The 21,409-nt window shown below is 50.8% G+C and overlaps 1 protein-coding gene across 3 annotated transcripts in view; it reads right to left on the reverse strand.

The window, feature by feature from the left end:
* Window positions 1-900: 900 nt before the first annotated feature.
* Window positions 901-21,409, reverse strand: part of LOC117395512 (phosphatidylinositol 4-kinase beta) — a 51,039-nt gene continuing 30,530 nt past the window's right edge. Inside the window, exons 3-12 of one of the 3 annotated variants that reach the window (XM_059007347.1) lie at window positions 20,441-20,485; window positions 15,360-15,587; window positions 14,376-14,603; window positions 13,376-13,485; window positions 12,521-12,625; window positions 10,976-11,099; window positions 10,273-10,538; window positions 9,938-10,070; window positions 6,991-7,111; window positions 901-3,217 (exon numbers count right to left, since the gene is read on the reverse strand). In XM_059007347.1, coding sequence (XP_058863330.1) covers window positions 3,036-3,217; window positions 6,991-7,111; window positions 9,938-10,070; window positions 10,273-10,538; window positions 10,976-11,099; window positions 12,521-12,625; window positions 13,376-13,485; window positions 14,376-14,603; window positions 15,360-15,587; window positions 20,441-20,485 — 1,542 coding nt within the window. In that variant the 3' untranslated portion in view covers window positions 901-3,035. Of the gene's footprint in view, window positions 3,218-6,990; window positions 7,112-9,937; window positions 10,071-10,272; window positions 10,539-10,975; window positions 11,100-12,520; window positions 12,626-13,375; window positions 13,486-14,375; window positions 14,604-15,359; window positions 15,588-20,440; window positions 20,501-21,409 lie in introns of all 3 variants that reach the window. The other 2 variants (XM_059007346.1, XM_059007348.1) reach the window with 2 other exon arrangements.

Below are 21,409 nucleotides of genomic sequence, written 5' to 3' on the forward strand. Positions count from 1 at the left end.
ATACAACAGCTAACAAAGTGCTTCCTGGTACCCAATGGCTTCCTGTGCTGTAGGTCAGATCCACGCCAATGATCCAACTGCAAGTAACCACGTGACCTACAGCAGAGGAAATCATCAAGTAGTAGGAAGCAGCGTCTAAGCATCTATACTAGTGTTGTGTTTGAGGAATACATGTCAGGCTGTGATCAGGGCAGACAGAGGCCAGCCTCATAGATTACAATGCCCAGGCTGTGATCAGGGCAGAGAGAGGCCAGCCTCATAGATTACAATGCCCAGGCTGTGATCAGGGCAGAGAGAGACCAGCCTCATAGATTACAATGCCCAGGCTGTGATCAGAGCAGAGAGAGGCCAGCCTCATAGATTACAATGCCCAGGCTGTGATCAGGGCAGAGAGAGGCCAGCCTCATAGATTACAATGCCCAGGCTGTGATCAGGGCAGACAGAGGCCAGCCTCATAGATTACAATGCCCAGGCTGTGATCAGGGCAGACAGAGGCCAGCCTCATAGATTACAATGCCCAGGCTGTGATCAGAGCAGAGAGAGGCCAGCCTCATAGATTACAATACCCAGGCTGTGATCAGAGCAGAGAGAGGCCAGCCTCATAGATTACAATGCCCAGGCTGTGATCAGGGCAGACAGAGGCCAGCCTCATAGATTACAATACCTAGGCTGTGATCAGGGCAGACAGAGGCCAGCCTCATAGATTACAATGCCCAGGCTGTGATCAGGGCAGACAGAGGCCAGCCTCATAGATTACAATGCCCGGCTGTGATCAGGGCAGAGAGAGGCCAGCCTCATAGATTACAATGCCGCTGGGGAGAATAAGGAGGCAAGAAAACATTTTTTAAAGCCTTTGCTAGATATTCCTGTTTTTGGCTAAACCAATTTGTGAGACACAGGTGAGACAAGTAGTTTAATTTATTATACAAAGAACAATTCACAAGTTAAAGGGAGGTCCTCAGTCACATGATCCTGGGGCTGGTCCTTGCACAAACACTTAAAACAAATCCAAAGATGAAGTGGAACAAACAGAAAGAAACACATCGTCTTTCCTCCTGCGCAGCTTCTACAAGAGGGGGAAAAACAAACAAACGCTAAGGGGTACAGAAGAGGAGTCCTAATGCTGGGTCTGTAGGAAGGGGGGGGGGGTTTGGTTGAATGATCCCAGTGAAGGAGCCCTTTTATCAGGGCACTGGGTTGACTTCTCCCCCCTCCTTTAAAAAAATAAGAACCACACCTCCAAATCAAGTTCAGATGTCCAGACTGACAGCTTGCAGCTACTCAGTAATCAGTAGGGTTTTTTTTGTTTCCCCCCCCCCAAATCTATAGTGGGTCGTCACTTAAAACCAGTAGATAATCCTTTTTAGTGGAGCTGAACCTTTTAAAAATAAAAACACGGCCTAAGTCTTCAGCAAATCCGAGTGTCTTAGTGTCTGATAAAGAGCTCCTTGTCTCCAAACCCCTGGAGGAATCCACTGTCCTGTTGTGTGGTTTCACTCGTTGGAGATCTCGGTTCTCATGTTATTGGGAAGTGGAGCTGCTGAACCAGGGTTGTGTAGCATTGCTTCTGCAGAGTCGGGTGCAGGGATGTTTGCTGTATTCAAACGTATGAGTATATACAAAGAAGAGGGGGATTGTGCCCATGTCACCCCCACACGGACCCCTTGCTTCCATGTCACCCCCACACGGACCCCTTGCTTCCATGTCACCCCACACAACCCCTTGCTTCCATGTCACCCCCACACGACCCCTTGCTTCCATGTCACCCCCACACGACCCCTTGCTTCCATGTCACCCCCACACGACCCCTTACTTGCTCACTAAATGGCTTCCCTGAACAGCACTGAAAACTAGGCCAGCCAAGGAACAAACCTGTCCTTCTAGAGCCACGGCCTTAATACTGAAAAGTACAAAACATGTGCCAAAGAATTTGACTAAGATGTGATTTATCTTCCTGTAAAGTAAACTGTTCCCTTTAACTTCGTTAGTTGCTAATATTCGGAGTGGTTCTTAATGCAGTGACTCAAATGTTGTTGTTTTTGCTTTAAGCCGAGTTCAGGAGCTGCTCTTCAGTACCAGTTGCTTGGCGTAGACACCTGTACCATAGCCCTTCCAGCGAGCACACACTCCAGATTAAGATTGTGTACTGCTGGCAATACACAGCTGTGCACTAGATGGCACTTACTAATATAAAGACATTATATATGTCAATGGAAGGCAGCTAGAACTGCAGAGCAGCTTCTGAACTCAAAGCAACTTATCACACTTGCAAACAAACCCACAATATGTAAGTACAATGAGAATCACGGACTGCAATCATCATACAATTGCAAAGGGGCCGGTAAAAATGACAAAACAGGATCTATAGCGTGGCTACAAACAGGAGCTGCCTGTCTATTCAAGGAAGTATATTAAGATACAAAGTGAATCCAGCAAGCTAGTGGTCTGAGTGGTAAAAACAGGCAACAGCCGCCCCCTACTCAATCAATGCATGCATTACTGTGCGTACACCCAGTTCCTATGGACGTTCCTTCACATTTAATGGAACCGCCTTGTATTTGCAAATACATCTTTTGTAGCAAAATCCCCATCAATCAGATCCTTGTCCTTCTATAAGGGCTGGTTTCACAAACCCCTCTAGCATTAAAATCAGACCTGTGAAACCAGCCTCGGTCCTGGGACACAAGCACGAGGAGGCTTCTCATTCAGGGGGGTGCTTGGCGGAGGGGCGGGGCAGGGAGCGGGCTCACATGATCCCGTTGGTCAGGTACTGGAAGCCGCTGTACAGTTTGTTGATGGCGGGGGCGGGGGGGGGGGTGGGCGGGATGGGGGGCTCACATGATCCCGTTGGTCAGGTACTGGAAGCTGCTGTACAGTTTGTTGATGAGGGGGCTCACATGATCCCGTTGGTCAGGTACTGGAAGCTGCTGTACAGTTTGTTGATGAGGGGGCTCACATGATCCTGTTGGTCAGGTGCTGGAAGCCATCGTACAGTTTGTTGATGGGGGGGCGGGGTAGGGCAGGGGGCAGGGGGCTCACATGATCCCGTTGGTCAGGTACTGGAAGCCATCGTACAGTTTGGTGGTGATGGAGCGCATGCTGCCATCCACCATCTGCTCCACCAGGACCTGCAGCTGCTCTTCCGGCAGGTTCATGTGGAAACGCTCCTTCAGGTTCCGGACAGTGCTGGAGCCGTGGAAGCAGGGCAGGTGGGAGCCTGGAGAGAGGGGACAGGAGAAAGAGAGACGAGGGAGAGGGGACAAGAGTTAGTTTGATTTATTAATCACTTACGACTAGACAATCTTACAGAACGCACATTCAATCAGTTGAAAAACACAGGAAACTGTCAATGACAAAGCATCCCTTTAATTGGCTTTAATAAACAGGACCTGGGGCTTCCTAGCGGCGCATCCGGTAAAGCCACACAATTGGCGGCGGCGGCGGCGGTGGGGTGGGGGGGAGGGGTTATTAGGTCGGCCAGGGTGCCCTCGGCTCACCGCACACGAGCGACCCCTGTAGTCTGGCCGGGCGCCTACGGGCTTGCCTGCAAGCTGCCCAGAGGTGCACTGTCCTCCTACGCTGTAGCTCTGAGGTGGCTGCAGTGTGTAAAGAAGCGGTCGGCTGACGGCACACGCTTCGGAGGACAAAATAAATTGTCCATTTTGTCCAATTATAAAAACAATTGGCGACTACTAAATTTAAAATAAATAAATACATACATACATACATACATACATACATACATACATACATACATACATAAATAAATACAGGACCTTACTGACCTCTCCTCTCTCCCCTGTTACTCCTTCAGATCCCTTACTATCAGTACGTTTACATGACAGTATTTTCCGAAAACTAATGTTTTCGGAAAACTGAATCAGAAAACGTTTTTGTGTTTACATGATTAACGATAGAAAATCGAATTAGAATTCAACTGTATACATGGATCGAAGTTTTTGGAAAACGCAGGATATTTTCGCATGCAAAGTACTGTAGTTGCCTATGTACGATTTGAAGACCGCACATTTCTGAGATAGAACGGAGACCAATCCAATAACTCAAGTGCTTTATCGAAGTGTCAGGTCTTAAATTCAAAGATTACTATCCTATACCTCTATCCAGATTCCCCACAATGTGCAGTCAGCCTTTCCAACAGCTCATCCAGTTCTATATTACCAGTTTCTTTTGCAGACATTATTTAAAATTATCACGTCATTTTATATACAATATACATTTTGTTAGTTTCCAGAATTGAATCGGAAATTTCAAGGTGCTGTTTTCAGAAAACTGACTTTCGGAAAATTCCCATACATTTTCCAAAAACTATGTTTACATGACATTTGACATCAGAATTAGTTTTCTGAAAAATATCGGAATTCTTATGCTCATGTAAACGCACTGTATAACTCTGTTACATCCACTGCATACTGATTTACAGGGATGGAAATACAGGCTCCCAATGCATAGCCGTTTGATCCAGTCCTGGTTTAACTAGGAGTTTAATAAGACACACCTGAGACTTACCTGTACAATGTGGATAATCAAGCTTGTAGTAAAATCTGTAATAGGTGAAACTGTTATGCAGTAAGAGACTCATTTCCATCCCTGTTTATTCAGTGCAAACACTAATGCACTTGACTCTCATTAGCAACTCTCTTGCTAAATAAAGCTGCGTCTATTGCAAGCCGAATGGAGCGGCTCTCCAATGAAGGTCCCTACTGTCTATCTGAACTCTGCCTGCTGCCTGACACTTACACACCACCTGCGCTAACTCTGCTGCCTGCCTCTGTGCTGGGGGGCTTCCTGAACAAGAGCAGCCACCTGTAGGGCAAACTGACAGGACACCGTGTTAGACTGAGCCGAGGAGCATACCCACACTGACAGGACACCGCTGAGCCGAGCAGCACACACCCACACTGACAGGACTCCGCTGAGCCAAACAGCACACCCACACTGACAGGACACCATGTTATACTGAGCCGAGCAGCACACCCACACTGACAGGACACCGTGTTAGACTGAGCCGAGCAGCACACCCACACTGACAGGACACCATGTTAGACTGAGCCGAGCAGCACACCCACACTGACAGGACACCACTGAGCCGAGCAGCACACCCACACTGACAGGACACCGCTGAGTCGAGCAGCACACCCACACTGACAGGACACCATGTTAGACTGAGCCGAGCAGCACACCCACACTGACAGGACACCGTGTTAGACTGAGCCGAGCAGCACACCCACACTGACAGGACACCGTGTTAGACTGAGCCGAGCAGCACACCCACACTGACAGGACACCGCTGAGCCGAGCAGCACACCCACACTGACAGGACACCGCTGAGCCGAGCAGCACACCCACACTGACAGGACACCGCTGAGCCGAGCAGCACACCCACACTGACAGGACACCGCTGAGCCGTGCAGCACACCCACACTGACAGGACACCGCTGAGCCGAGCAGCACACCCACACTGACAGGACACCGCTGAGCCGAGCAGCACACCCACACTGACAGGACACCATGTTAGACTGAGCCGAGCAGCACACCCACACTGACAGGACACCGTGTTAGACTGAGCCGAGCAGCACACCCACACTGACAGGACACCATGTTAGACTGAGCCGAGCAGCACACCCACACTGACAGGACACCATGTTAGACTGAGCCGAGCAGCACACCCACACTGACAGGACACAGTGTTAGACTGAGCCGAGCAGCACACCCACACTGACAGGACACCACTGAGCCGAGCAGCACACCCACACTGACAGGACACCGCTGAGTCGAGCAGCACACCCACACTGACAGGACACCATGTTAGACTGAGCCGAGCAGCACACCCACACTGACAGGACACCGTGTTAGACTGAGCCGAGCAGCACACCCACACTGACAGGACACCGTGTTAGACTGAGCCGAGCAGCACACCCACACTGACAGGACACCGCTGAGCCGAGCAGCACACCCACACTGACAGGACACCGCTGAGCCGAGCAGCACACCCACACTGACAGGACACCGCTGAGCCGAGCAGCACACCCACACTGACAGGACACCGCTGAGCCGTGCAGCACACCCACACTGACAGGACACCGCTGAGCCGAGCAGCACACCCACACTGACAGGACACCGCTGAGCCGAGCAGCACACCCACACTGACAGGACACCATGTTAGACTGAGCCGAGCAGCACACCCACACTGACAGGACACCGTGTTAGACTGAGCCGAGCAGCACACCCACACTGACAGGACACCATGTTAGACTGAGCCGAGCAGCACACCCACACTGACAGGACACCATGTTAGACTGAGCCGAGCAGCACACCCACACTGACAGGACACAGTGTTAGACTGAGCCGAGCAGCACACCCACACTGACAGGACACCGCAGAGCCGAGCAGCACACCCACACTGACAGGACACCGCAGAGCCGAGCAGCACACCCACACTGACAGGACACCGCTGAGCCGAGCAGCACACCCACACTGACAGGACACCGCTGAGCCGAGCAGCACACCCACACTGACAGGACACCGCTGAGTCGAGCAGCACACCCACACTGACAGGACACCGCTGAGCCATGCAGCACACCCACAATCACGGTGTTTTATGCCATCTGTAAGGAGCTTTCTGTTCAAGTCTCCAGCCACAGAAACATGTAACACAGGCTAGATCCGCCACAGTGCATTCAAGTTAGTAAGTACCAGCCGTACAGTAGTGCATGTAAGATTTCGAAATGTCAAAGTATCTTGACAACTGCAACGTTAACATATTGTAATTCAACATCTTAACGTAACATTATGCAGCAGGTTTCATTCGACTTTATGAACTAAAATGTGTTCATTGTAAACGTTTGGCCAGAGCTGTACTTCCTCCTAAAGGTGCTGTGGCGCTTGCAGGTGTATGGGGAGTATCTGTGAGCTACAAGCACTTTAATGCAGCAATCTGTCCACAGAGCGCACTCGAATGAATACAGATACCTTGCTGCATGATTTCCACGATCTGCACCACTTTCTCCATGTGTTTGCGCGCTGCGATGAGTCCTTGCAGCATCAGCATCTTATAGTAGTTAAACATGTCTCCATCCAGACCACCCATCACCTGCAGAAAACAGTCAGTTAAACATGTCTCCATCCACACCACCCATCACCTGCACACACAGTCAGACGTTTCCATCCAGACCACCCATCATCACCTGCACACAGTCAGACACGTCTCCATCCACACCACCCATCACCTGCACACACACACAGTCAGACACATCTCCATCCAGAACACCCATCACTGCACACAGTCAGACACGTCTCCATCCAGAACACCCATCACTGCACACACAGTCAGACACGTCTCCATCCACACCACCCATCACCTGCACACACACAGTCAGACACATCTCCATCCAGAACACCCATCACCTGCACACACACAGTCAGACACGTCTCCATCCACACCACCCATCACCTGCACACACACAGTCAGACACGTCTCCATCCAGAACACCCATCACTGCACACACACAGTCAGACACATCTCCATCCAGAACACCCATCACCTGCACACACACAGTCAGACACGTCTCCATCCACACCACCCATCACCTGCACACACACAGTCAGACACGTCTCCATCCAGAACACCCATCACTGCACACAGTCAGACACGTCTCCATCCAGAACACCCATCACCTGCACACACACACACACAGTCAGACACGTCTCCATCCACACCACCCATCACCTGCACACACACACACACAGTCAGACACGTCTCCATCCACACCACCCATCACCTGCACACACACAGTCAGACACATCTCCATCCAGAACACCCATCACCTGCACACACAGTCAGACACGTTTCCATCCACACCACCCATCACCTGCACACACACAGTCAGACACGTCTCCATCCAGAACACCCATCACCTGCACACACACACAGTCAGACACGTCTCCATCCACACCACCCATCACCTGCACACACACACAGTCAGACACGTCTCCATCCAGAACACCCATCACCTGCACACACACAGTCAGACACATCTCCATCTAGAACACCCATCACTGCACACACACAGTCAGACACATCTCCATCCAGAACACCCATCACCTGCACACACACACAGTCAGACACGTCTCCATCCAGAACACCCATCACTGCACACACACAGTCAGACACATCTCCATCCAGAACACCCATCACCTGCACACACACACAGTCAGACACGTCTCCATCCAGAACACCCATCACTGCACACACACAGTCAGACACGTCTCCATCCAGAACACCCATCACTGCACACACACACACACAGTCAGACACGTCTCCATCCACACCACCCATCACCTGCACACACACAGTCAGACACGTCTCCATCCAGAACACCCATCACCTGCACACACAGTCAGACACGTCTCCATCCAGAACACCCATCACCTGCACACACAGTCAGACATGTCTCCATCCAGAACACCCATCACTGCACAGTCAGACACATCTCCATCCAGAACACCCATCACCTGCACACACAGTCAGACACGTCTCCATCCAGAACACCCATCACCTACACACAGTCAGACACGTCTCCATCCAGAACACCCATCACCTGCACACACACAGAGTCAGACACGTCTCCATCCAGAACACCCATCACCTGCACACACAGTCAGACACATCTCCATCCAGAACACCCATCACCTGCACACACACAGTCAGACACGTCTCCATCCAGAACACCCATCACCTGCACACACACACAGTCAGACACGTCTCCATCCAGAACACCCATCACCTGCACACACACAGTCAGACACATCTCCATCTAGAACACCCATCACTGCACACAGTCAGACATCTCCATCCAGAACACCCATCACTGCACACACACAGTCAGACACGTCTCCATCCAGAACACCCATCACTGCACAGTCAGACACATCTCCATCCAGAACACCCATCACCTGCACACACAGTCAGACACGTCTCCATCCAGAACACCCATCACCTACACACAGTCAGACACGTCTCCATCCAGAACACCCATCACCTGCACACACACAGAGTCAGACACGTCTCCATCCAGAACACCCATCACCTGCACACACAGTCAGACACATCTCCATCCAGAACACCCATCACCTGCACACACACAGTCAGACACGTCTCCATCCAGAACACCCATCACCTGCACACACAGTCAGACACATCTCCATCTAGAACACCCATCACTGCACACAGTCAGACACATCTCCATCCAGAACACCCATCACCTGCACACACACACAGTCAGACACATCTCCATCCAGAACACCCATCACTGCACACACACAGTCAGACACGTCTCCATCCAGAACACCCATCACTGCACACACACACACACACAGTCAGACACGTCTCCATCCACACCACCCATCACCTGCACACACACAGTCAGACACATCTCCATCCAGAACACCCATCACCTGCACACACAGTCAGACACGTCTCCATCCAGAACACCCATCACCTGCACACACAGTCAGACACGTCTCCATCCAGAACACCCATCACTGCACAGTCAGACACATCTCCATCCAGAACACCCATCACCTGCACACACAGTCAGACACGTCTCCATCCAGAACACCCATCACCTACACACAGTCAGACACGTCTCCATCCAGAACACCCATCACCTGCACACACACAGAGTCAGACACGTCTCCATCCAGAACACCCATCACCTGCACACACAGTCAGACACATCTCCATCCAGAACACCCATCACCTGCACACACACAGTCAGACACGTCTCCATCCAGAACACCCATCACCTGCACACACACACAGTCAGACACGTCTCCATCCACGCCTCCCATCACCTGCACACACACAGTCCATTAAACATATCTCCTGTATTCACAGGGCACTCGGAGGCTCACTCACGTCCACAAACTCGCTGGTCAGTTTGAAGGCAGAGGTTTCGAAACCCAGGTTGCGTGGAGAGCTGGAGAGGATGAAGCCAAAGTCTATGTGTATGATGTGCCCCTCCGAGTCCAGCAGGATATTGCCGTTGTGCCTGAGGGGGAGAGGGAGAGGAAAGATCAGGGAACACCAAACCACTCTCTCAGTTGCCTGCCGCAGATGCATGTAATGTCAGCTTGATCGCCAGAGTCTTTCTATGAGTAAGCACTTGGGGACGCCTGTGTGACACTCCTTGTGCTCCCCCAACTGTGCGCTCCCCCTGCCAGGGCCCCTGTATAAAGGCTGTGTTTCCTGACCTGTCTTTGACCTGCAGCAGGTAGCAGACGAGGCAGTAGCCGGCGCAGCTCTGCACGAAGTTCCTCTGCGCTGTAAGGAAGGCCTCGGTGGTGTAGTTGCCATGCTCCTGCAGGAAGTAGTCGAGCAGGGAGAGCTGGGACTGCTTCTTCACCTGGTGGATCGACACAGCGTTCACCACCGGCTCGATCATCCCACTGTCCGACGAGATCACCAGGATCTTATAGGGCTTGATCCAGAGGGGCACCCGCTCCTGCTCCCAGATAGACTGCAATCAAACAGAGGAGAGGTGAGGAGAGCGTTACATACACTGCAAATCACACAGAGGAGAGGACAGCGTTACATACACTGCAATCACACAGACGAGTTTGTTACATACACTGCAAACACACAGAGGAGAGGAGTGTTACATACACTGCAAACACACAGAGGAGAAGTGAGGAGAGCATTACATACACTGCAATCACACAGGGAAGAGAGGAGAGTTACATACACTGCAAACACACAGAGGAGAGGAGAGTGTTACATACACTGCAATCACACAGAGGAGAGTGTTACATACACTGCAATCACACAGAGGAGAGGAGTGTTACATACACTGCAAACACACAGAGACAGGAGAGCATGAGATGCACTGCAAATCCACACAGAGGAGAGCATTAGATAAACTGCAAAAAAGGAGGGGGTCAGCAGAGGGAGACGCACCAGCAGCTGCTTCAGCACTTGGAAGGCCAGCAGCTCCTGTCGCAGGTCGTCGCCACACTTCACAATGACGGACAGGAGGCGCCAGTTCGGGATGTGTCCATAGGGGGAGCCCTCCCTGATCCGGCTGCTCAGAGGAAACAGAGATCAGGAACCCCAGTGACACCAACGCCACGCACCAAACACAGGATACACACACCATTCATCAACACCACGCACCAAACACAGGATACACACACCATTCATCAACACCACGCACCAAACACAGGATACACACACCATTCATCAACACCACGCAACAAACACAGGATACACACACCATTCATCAACACCACGCAACAAACACAGGATACAAACACCATTCATCAACACGACGCACCAAACACAGGGCACACACCACAGCAACACGACGCAACAAACACAGGGCACACACCATTCACCAACACCACGCTACAAACACAGGGCACACACCATTCACCAACACCACGCTACAAACACAGGGCACACACCACAGCAACAAACACAGGGCACACACCACAGCAACACCACGCTACAAACACAGGGCACACACCACAGCAACACCACGCTACAAACACAGGGCACACACCACAGCAACACCACGCTACAAACACAGGGCACACACCACAGCAACACCACGCTACAAACACAGGGCACACACCACAGCAACACCACGCAACAAACACAGGGCACACACCACAGCAACACCACGCAACAAACACAGGGCACACACCATTCACCAACACCACGCAACAAACACAGGGCACACACCATTCACCAACACCACGCAACAAACACAGGGCACACACCATTCACCAACACCACGCTACAAACACAGGGCACACACCATTCACCAACACCACGCTACAAACACAGGGCACACACCAAACACAGGGCACACACCATTCACCAACACCACGCTACAAACACAGGGCACACACCAAACACAGGGCACACACCAAACACAGGGCACACACCACAGAAACACCACGCTACAAACACAGGGCACACACCACACACCACACACCACAGCAACACCACGCTACAAACACAGGGCACACACCTTTCATTAACACCACACTACAAACACAGGGCACACACCTTTCATTAACACCACGCTACAAACACAGGGCACACACCACACACCACACACCACAGCAACACCACGCTACAAACACAGGGCACACACCTTTCATTAACACCACACTACAAACACAGGGCACACACCTTTCATTAACACCACACTACAAACACAGGGCACACACCTTTCATTAACACCACACTACAAACACAGGGCACACACACCATTCATCAGCACAAACACAGGGCACACACCACAGCAACACCACTATATTTTCAGTGTAGTTGCTGCTAATGGGTTCCAATGGGGATGTAGCTTAAAATGGCATTTCAATTTAAATGTATGTTCAGTTCTCTAAGATTCCTGTAAAATCAGAAAGCCAGGGCACCCCCAAGCTCGGTCTCACAAGCTGTAGAGAAGCCACAGCCTGCTGGCCCGGCTCCACTCACCCGACTTTCTCCTGCCAGGGCTCTTTGAGGGCCACAGCAGAGGGGTCCTCAGGGTCCCTCTTGAACGTGTTGGGGGTGTGAGCCAGCTGCTCCGAGAGACGACGCCTGCAGGGGGCGAGAGGGAGCCATCAGCACCGGAGCGGAGCAAGTCACAGCGTTTAGGTCTGACAGTAAAGTGAAACATGAATATGTGTGTGTGTGTGTGTGTGTGTGTGTGTGTGTGTGTGTGTGTGTGTGACCACACTGCTGAATGCACCCTGTGTGTGTGTGTGTGTGTGTGTGTGTGTGTGTGTGTGTGTGATCACACTGCTGAATCCACCCTGTCTGGCTGGCTGCCGTCCACAGAGTTTATTTTGAAACCCTGATTTCTTCTTAAAATAGTGCCTGAAAGCATTTTAAAATGTGTCTTCTGATTTCTGTTAAACAGTAGCTTCATATATTATTTTTGTTTAGAGATGTATTGTTTTTTGCAATCATTCCGAGCGGGTCTGGCTCTGTCGCTACAATATTGACTTACGTTTCTCTAAATCTGCTTTACTTGGCTTTGAGCTTGTCTGGAGAATCATAAGTGCCGGGCGCTGAACATCCTTCCTCAAAATCATTTAACAAAAGGACATTTCAACTCTGCCAGCCCCTGTAAAAGACCCTGTTCCTCCTCATAACTGCCTGCACAGCTCCCATTAGCAACCCTGCTGTCACTGGCAATGAGAGCGATCAGTTCAGAGCAGATTCAGCAGCAGGAGGGCAGTTCAGCAGCAGAAGGGCATTTCTGAAATCTAGGACTGGGTGCAGGACTCGTGGGAGTTTCTAACCCTGTGTCCCTGCATGTCTATGTCCCTGTGTCCCTGTCCATACCTGATGTCCCCAGCTGCAATGAAGACGGGCTCCTTGCTCTCCTGGCTGGTAATACTGTCCACTGAGAACTGGGAGATGTTGTCACAGCTGTTAGTGTGGATTTCTGGGAGCTGAACCACAAAACAGAACAGAAAACAACACGAATGAGCTGCAAGCAGCAGCAAGTTCCCTAACGATTCCCAATATAGAGAGAGAAGGGAGCAGAGAGAGAGAGAGAGAAAAAATAACCAGAAGAGAGTGGGTAGAGAGAAGGGAGACTGAGGAGATGAAGGAGTGTGGAGAAGGGAGAGAGTGGAGAGAAGAGAGAGTGGTGAGGGAGGGGAGTGTGGAGAAGGGAGAGAGTGGAGAGAAGAGAGAGTGGTGAGGGAGGGGAGTGTGGAGAAGGGAGAGTGTGGAGAGAAGAGAGAGTGGTGAGAGAAGAGAGAGTGGTGAGGGAGGGGAGTGTGGAGAAGGGAGAGTGGAGAGAAGAGAGAGTGGTGAGGGAGGGGAGTGTGGAGAAGGGAGAGAGTGGAGAGAAGGGAGAGAGGTGAGGGAGGGGAGTGTGGAGAAGGGAGAGAAGAGTGGTGAGGGAGGGGAGTGTGGAGAAGGGAGAGAGTGGAGGAAGGGAGAGAGTGGAGGAAGGGAGAGAGTGGAGAGAAGGGAGAGTGGTGAGGGAGGGGAGTGTGGAGAAGGGAGAGTGTGGAGAGAAGAGAGAGTGGTGAGGGAGGGGAGTGTGGAGAAGGGAGAGAGTGGAGGGAGGGAGAGAGTGGAGAGAAGGGAGAGAGGTGAGGGAGGGGAGTGTGGAGAAGGGAGAGAGTGGAGAGAAGAGTGGTGAGGGAGGGGAGTGTGGAGAAGGGAGAGAGTGGAGGAAGGGAGAGAGTGGTGAGGGAGGGGAGTGTGGAGAAGGGAGAGAGTGGAGGGAGGGAGGGAGAGTGGGGAGGGAGGGAAAAGGGAAGAAGGGAGAATGTGGAGAGGAGAGTGAAGGGAGAGGAGAGTAGGGAGAGAGCGCTCCGTCTCGCACCTCCACCTGCAGCTCCCCGATGTCGTCCACAGACCAGGCCTCGTCGTCGTTGTCGTAGTTGGGCACGGTGGTGAAGCTGCTGGCTCTCTGCTCGTGGGTGATGCCGCAGTCGGGCAGGTTCTCCACGGAGCGCGTGCTGCGAATCCGTGTCTCCGGAATCCGCACCGGAACACTCGACGTCTCGAAGTTCTCACACTCCAGAACCTCCACATAGATCAGGTACGGGGCCTGGGGTGGGAGACAGAGTATTCCAGTAAGCAGATGGATCTCTCCACAGAACTCAGGGGAGGGTCATTGGTGTCGGCCCGGCTAAATTACCATTCCAAGTGAAACGAGTGAAGAAACAGCTGCTGTTTCTTCACTCATTTCACTCTGAATGGTAAATTTGCTTATCAGAATAATGCAATAAATCAGTTTGTGCAGCTCTGATGGGAAAAACACAGGGTTTACTGTGGGAGCGGATTTACATTGAATGGAACTACTACAGGTGGTATATTTAAAGTCTAGAGCCACATTCTTATCTCCCCCCTCCCCCCCCCCCGGTTATTAAATTCTATATCCACTCATGCCTTTTTGCTCATTTTAAGGTAATTTATTCCAACTTTGCATCCATTTTCAGACAGCTCCAGTCTTTAGTGTGCTGTTCAGCATTGTGAGGAGTGATGAGTATTAAAAGATGATGCCAGAGTTGATTGTCAGGACTTTGTCACTTGACCCCACTATGGAGACCCCCTTGGTCATGCAGTCTCCACAACACTGAACATGTGCCAGCCGGCCTGAAGGGGTTACGAGATAGTAGAAGCGGCGGCTACAGGGATGCTTAATAACAGGCTTATTGTTCAAGGAGAAACCGTGTGTGTGTGTGAACGCTGGTCTGCTTCACTTGAAGTGTCTGCACACCAGACTCCGGTTCTACCTACGATTGAAATGCACTTGAGGATGGATTGTGATCAGCTGGAATGACCCCCCCTCCCCCTCCCTCACCTTGTCCTTGGAGTTGAGCACCACGGCCTGCGTGTGCGGCACCCTGACCACGTGGTGGTCGAAGCCGGCCGTGGGCAGCCAGACGCGGGCGGGCAGCTTGTGGTTGAGCAGGGAGAGCTCCGAGACGAGCCGCTGAGTCTTCTGCTCCTTGGTGGGCAGCGTGGCCAGCCGCTTCCCAATCCCCATCAGAGACTGGATGAACTCCCTCTGAGGGGCCAGCCGCACCGGCTGAGAGGAGGGGAGAAGGAGGGGAGAAAGAGGGGAAGAGGAGAGAGAGAGAGAGAGAGAGACAGAGAGAGAAGAAGAGAGAGAGAGAGAGATGAAGAAAAGTCATCCACTCAGTGTTTCTTATAGTCTGTCTAAACTGAGCACTACAGAGTTTATAACAGCGGCGGGACAAACACTGCAGGGAATGAATTCGGTGGCAACAATATCCTTGTTCATATCCCCTCATATTTCTCTCTTGGGTATAGATGGGGATCAGTTTAAAAAAAAAATGTCAATGCCAATTATCTTACTGTAACGTATGGTTCAAATTACATTTCTGTTTTCCAGCTGATTTGGAATTAAAGAATGTTCAAATATTAAATTTCAATTTTGAAAGAATGTTCGAACATACAAATCCCATGTTGGTCCCAGCACCTGTTTCACAGTTCTGGATTGGAGAACACAGAATAAGCAGCAATTCAAGAGACAGAACAGAATGCTTGCTTATACAGCGAGTACACATCCAAGGTGATGCAGCAGTATAGAGGCGGGGCCACACATTCAATACTGTGTTCAGTTCCGGTCCCCACATTACCAAAAGGGAGAGAGTGCAGCGAAGAGCAACCAGGCTCATCCCAGGCTTAGAGGAATGAGCGGTGAAAACAGGCTGCGTGGAGTTACTCAATGTAAAACTAAACCTAAAAGAAATTAGAATTGACTTAAGTCTTTAAAATATCACAGAGAAAAGTTAGTCTTGTCCAGGGTTAAGCACAGCCCAGAGACACACTTCACACAGAGACCAGCACCAGCACCCGCCCTCACAGTACAGAGATCAAGCCTGTGAACAGCATTCCCCCATAGAGAACAAGCCTGTGAGCTGCACCCCCCTCACAGTATAGAGAACAAGTCTGTGAGCAGCACCCCCCTCACAGTATAGAGAACAAGCCTGTGAGCAGCACCCCCCATAGAGAACAAGCATGTGAGCAGCACCCCCCTCACAGTATAGAGAACAAGCCTGTGAGCAGCACTGCCCCATAGAGAACAAGCCTGTGAGCAGCACCCCCATAGAGAACAAGCCTGTGAGCAGCACTGCCCTATAGAGAACAAGTCTGTGAGCAGCACCCCCCCATAGAGAACAAGCCTGTGAGCAGCACCCCCATAGAGAACAAGCCTGTGAGCAGCACCCCCCCTCACAGTATAGAGAACAAGCCTGTGAGCAGCACCCCCCTCACAGTAGACAACAAGCCTGTGAGCAGCACCCCCCATAGAGAACAAGCCTGTGAGCAGCAACCCGCTCACAGTAGACAACAAGCCTGTGAGCAGCACCCCCCATAGAGAACAAGCCTGTGAGCAGCACCCCCCTCACAGTAGACAACAAGCCTGTGAGCAGCACCCCCCTCACAGTAGACAACAAGCCTGTGAGCAGCACCCCCCCATAGAGAACAAGCCTGTGAGCAGCAACCCCCCCATAGAGAACAAGCCTGTGAGCAGCACCCCCCCATAGAGAACAAGCCTGTGAGCAGCACCCCCATAGAGAACAAGCCTGTGAGCAGCACCCCCCCATAGAGAACAAGCCTGTGAGCAGCACCCCCCCATAGAGAACAATCCTGTGAGCAGCACCCCCCCATAGAGAACAAGCCTGTGAGCAGCACCCCCCCATAGAGAACAAGCCTGTGAGCAGCACTGCCCCTCACAGTATAGAGAACAAGCCTGTGAGCAGCACCCCCCCTCACAGTATAGAGAACAAGCATGTGAGCAGCACTGCCCTATAGAGAACAAGCCTGTGAGCAGCACTGCCCCATAGAGAACAAGCATGTGAGCAGCACCCCCCCCATAGAGAACAAGCCTGTGAGCAGCACCCCCCTTCACAGTATAGAGAACAAGCCTGTGAGCAGCACCCCCCCCATAGAGAACAAGCCTGTGAGCAGCACCCCCCCATAGAGAACAATCCTGTGAGCAGCACCCCCCCATAGAGAACAAGCCTGTGAGCAGCACCCCCCATAGAGAACAAGCCTGTGAGCAGCAACCCCCATAGAGAACAAGCCTGTGAGCAGCACTGCCCCATAGAGAACAAGCATGTGAGCAGCACCCCCCTCACAGTATAGAGAACAAGCCTGTGAGCAGCAACCCCCCCATAGAGAACAAGCCTGTGAGCAGCAACCCCCCCATAGAGAACAATCCTGTGAGCAGCACCCCCCCATAGAGAACAAGCCTGTGAGCAGCACTGCCCCATAGAGAACAATCCTGTGAGCAGCACCCCCCATAGAGAACAAGCCTGTGAGCAGCACCCCCCCTCACAGTATAGAGAACAAGCCTGTGAGCAGCACCCCCCCTCACAGTATAGAGAACAAGCATGTGAGCAGCACTGCCCCATAGAGAACAAGCATGTGAGCAGCACCCCCCCATAGAGAACAAGCCTGTGAGCAGCACCCCCCCTCACAGTATAGAGAACAAGCCTGTGAGCAGCACTGCCCCATAGAGAACAAGCCTGTGAGCAGCACCCCCCATAGAGAACAAGCCTGTGAGCAGCACCCCCCTCACAGTATAGAGAACAAGCCTGTGAGCAGCACTGCCCCATAGAGAACAAGCCTGTGAGCAGCACTGCCCCATAGAGAACAAGCCTGTGAGCAGCACCCCCCCTCACAGTATAGAGAACAAGCCTGTGAGCAGCACTGCCCCATAGAGAACAAGCCTGTGAGCAGCACCCCCATAGAGAACAAGCCTGTGAGCAGCACTGCCCTATAGAGAACAAGCCTGTGAGCAGCACTGCCCCATAGAGAACAAGCCTGTGAGCAGCACCCCCCCTCACAGTATAGAGAACAAGCCTGTGAGCAGCACCCCCCTCACAGTATAGAGAACAAGCCTGTGAGCAGCACTGCCCCATAGAGAACAAGCCTGTGAGCAGCACCCCCATAGAGAACAAGCCTGTGAGCAGCAACCCCCCCATAGAGAACAAGCCTGTGAGCAGCACTGCCCCATAGAGAACAAGCATGTGAGCAGCACCCCCCCTCACAGTATAGAGAACAAGCCTGTGAGCAGCACCCCCCATAGAGAACAAGCCTGTGAGCAGCACCCCCCATAGAGAACAAGCCTGTGAGCAGCACCGCCCCATACAGAACAAGCCTGTGAGCAGCACCCCCCCCCCACAGTATAGAGAACAAGCCAGTGAGCAGCACCCCCCTCACAGTATAGAGAACAAGCCTGTGAGCAGCACCCCCCCCATACAGAACAAGCCTGTGAGCAGCACCCCCATAGAGAACAAGCCTGTGAGCAGCACCCCCCCCATACAGAACAAGCCTGTGAGCAGCACCCCCCCCCCCCCCCACAGTATAGAGAACAAGCCTGTGAGCAGCACCCCCCCCCTCACAGTATAGAGAACAAGCCTGTGAGCAGCACCCCCCTCACAGCATAGAGAACAAGCATGTGAGCTGCACACATAGCTGGCAGTGCAAAGTGAAGAGCCAGCAGTATGATGAAAACAAGCAGATCCTGAGCTGGTTCAGTAGGAATATCACTGACATGCTGCACATCCTTGAAGCAACGTCCTTACCAAGGGTTATGACACCTGGAACAGCTCTCTGGATATCTGTATGATTGTAAAGCATGGCGCGCGTCCAGTGCAGAACGTGTAAGTGTGGCGCGTGTCCAGTGCAGAATGTGTAAGCGCGGTGCGTGTCCAGTACGTATGACGCATGTACAGTACAGAATGTGCAAGTGTGACGCGTGTCCAGTACGTGTGATGCACATGCAGTGCAGAACGTGTAAGCGTGACGTGTGTACAGTACAGAACGTGTAAGCGTGACGTGTGTACAGTACAGAACGTGGACGCATTGTTCCATTAGTGTTCTAAACAGTTTATTGTGTTATTTTTCTTGCTGTTGTCTTCACACACACACACTAAAAAAACAGACTAAAATTGCACTAAAAACTGCCCAGGTGGCACTGTGGTGCCAGTGGTTACTAGCATTTGCAGTCTAGTAGGAGGAACCTCTGTATTGCATAGTTTTGATTAAAACAGCCTTAAAAAGGGGAACAAGCCAAGATTTATAAATAGCGTCCCTCATGTCTAGGAGGAGTTTCATTGCTGTACAGAGCGGAGCTGTTCCCGATTTATTTGGAGCCTAATTAAAGAACTCCTGCTTCCCTATCAACCCAGCACCCCAAAGCCACCGGCATAAGCATGACCCAGAAACTGAATTCATCTCCACAAGAAAAGGATTGAAAAAAAAATGAAAAAAAAGAAAAACCAACCAGGCAGCAATGCAGTTTAACACAGGGATTTGAACTGTTTTCATATTCTGAAAAACAAATAAACTCAAAGATTCTCAGCACAATACAGGGTCAGTAATACGCAAGTAACCCAATTGAATGGTTTCCTCCTGTCAGCCCACACAGCACTCTGTCTGGTCAGTCGAAGTATTGCCAGTGTATTTGCAGAGCGGTGCTCAGAAGTCATCATGTGTGTTCACATTGTGTATCCTCAGGGCCCTGTGCTGTTACTGGTTCATTAAACTCAGCAAGCAGCTTCAATTACAAGTCTACGTTTACACTACAGTGCTGCTGCCTCTATTGTACGGAGGCTCTCACTGCAGTCACGCACACACTGCGTTGGACTGGACTGTTCGATACACTGTGTTCAGCTGCTTTCAACAGGAGCAGCTCTAGCTGCATATGTGACACAGGCTATATCAAAAACAGATCAACTCAGAACTGGAAAACAAGTGGACTATGGAAAAAGAACCTTGATGTTTCAATTGCATTGCTGAAATGCGTCGCTGCTCAGTGAGTGGAGGGCGTCAATGCTACTGAGCAGCAGTGTATGCAAGATAGAAGCCAACCAGCCACCAGCCACCAACCACCAGGGCCGCACTTACTGAGGAGCCAATATTATCAAGACGGTCTGTGCTGGAGGTCAGCTCCTGGGAAACAGAAGACTGGGGTGAGACAGAAGGTGGGGGCGAGACAAAAAGACAAAACATGAATTTCTTTCAATCTTACACACCAAGAAGCGAGCCGCTAACACTGCACCGGTGTCCCAGGAAATAAGTTGATCAAGCTCTAGAATTTAAAGGGGAGGTTCCATTGTTTCTAATGTAAACGAGCCTAGGCTAGGAAATAAGTTGATCGAGCCAGGAAGCTGATCGGATATATTAAATGAACAATAAATAATTTAAAATTAATTTTGTAAGTATAATTTATATCAATTAGTAGATCGGATTAATTCGGCAGTATGCTGCTAGATAAGATGATGTGAATATCACTTTAGAGCCGATATATTAGCCAAACAAAAATGCATAATTTAAAAATGACTTTTGTATGTATAATTTACATTAACATGTAGATCGGATATATTCAACAGTATTACGCTAGATAAGGGAATGTGAATATCACTGTAATATACATTAGCAGCAAATAAATAATTTAAAATGAATTGTATGATTGTGTGTTTCTGATTGTGTATTTCTGTTTGTGTAACAAACGTTAACTAGCAAAATGTGTTGTGTATTAACGTTATTTTGAATTTCTGGAGGTGTTTTTGTTTTGGGACGCACTACAGTTTGGACAGCAGGTATGCAAGCGATTGTCCAAAAGTTAAAGCATGAGTTTCAATCATGGAAAAAATTAAGCTCCATGCTGCGATACTAACTAGGCCACGGTGCACATCAATCACATGATGTACTTGAAAAACGTTGCTATACATTATTATTATTTTATATTTGTTCTTTCATTTATTTTTACATACAGTACTTTGTATAATTAGGACAGAAAACGAACAGGAGACTGGTTATCATAGTGCATGCATTTCAATTACAACTCTGGGAAGAACAATACATGAAGTAAAT

Source organism: Acipenser ruthenus, chromosome 35 (assembly GCF_902713425.1).
Source record: "Acipenser ruthenus chromosome 35, fAciRut3.2 maternal haplotype, whole genome shotgun sequence".
Lineage (NCBI taxonomy): Eukaryota > Metazoa > Chordata > Actinopteri > Acipenseriformes > Acipenseridae > Acipenser > Acipenser ruthenus.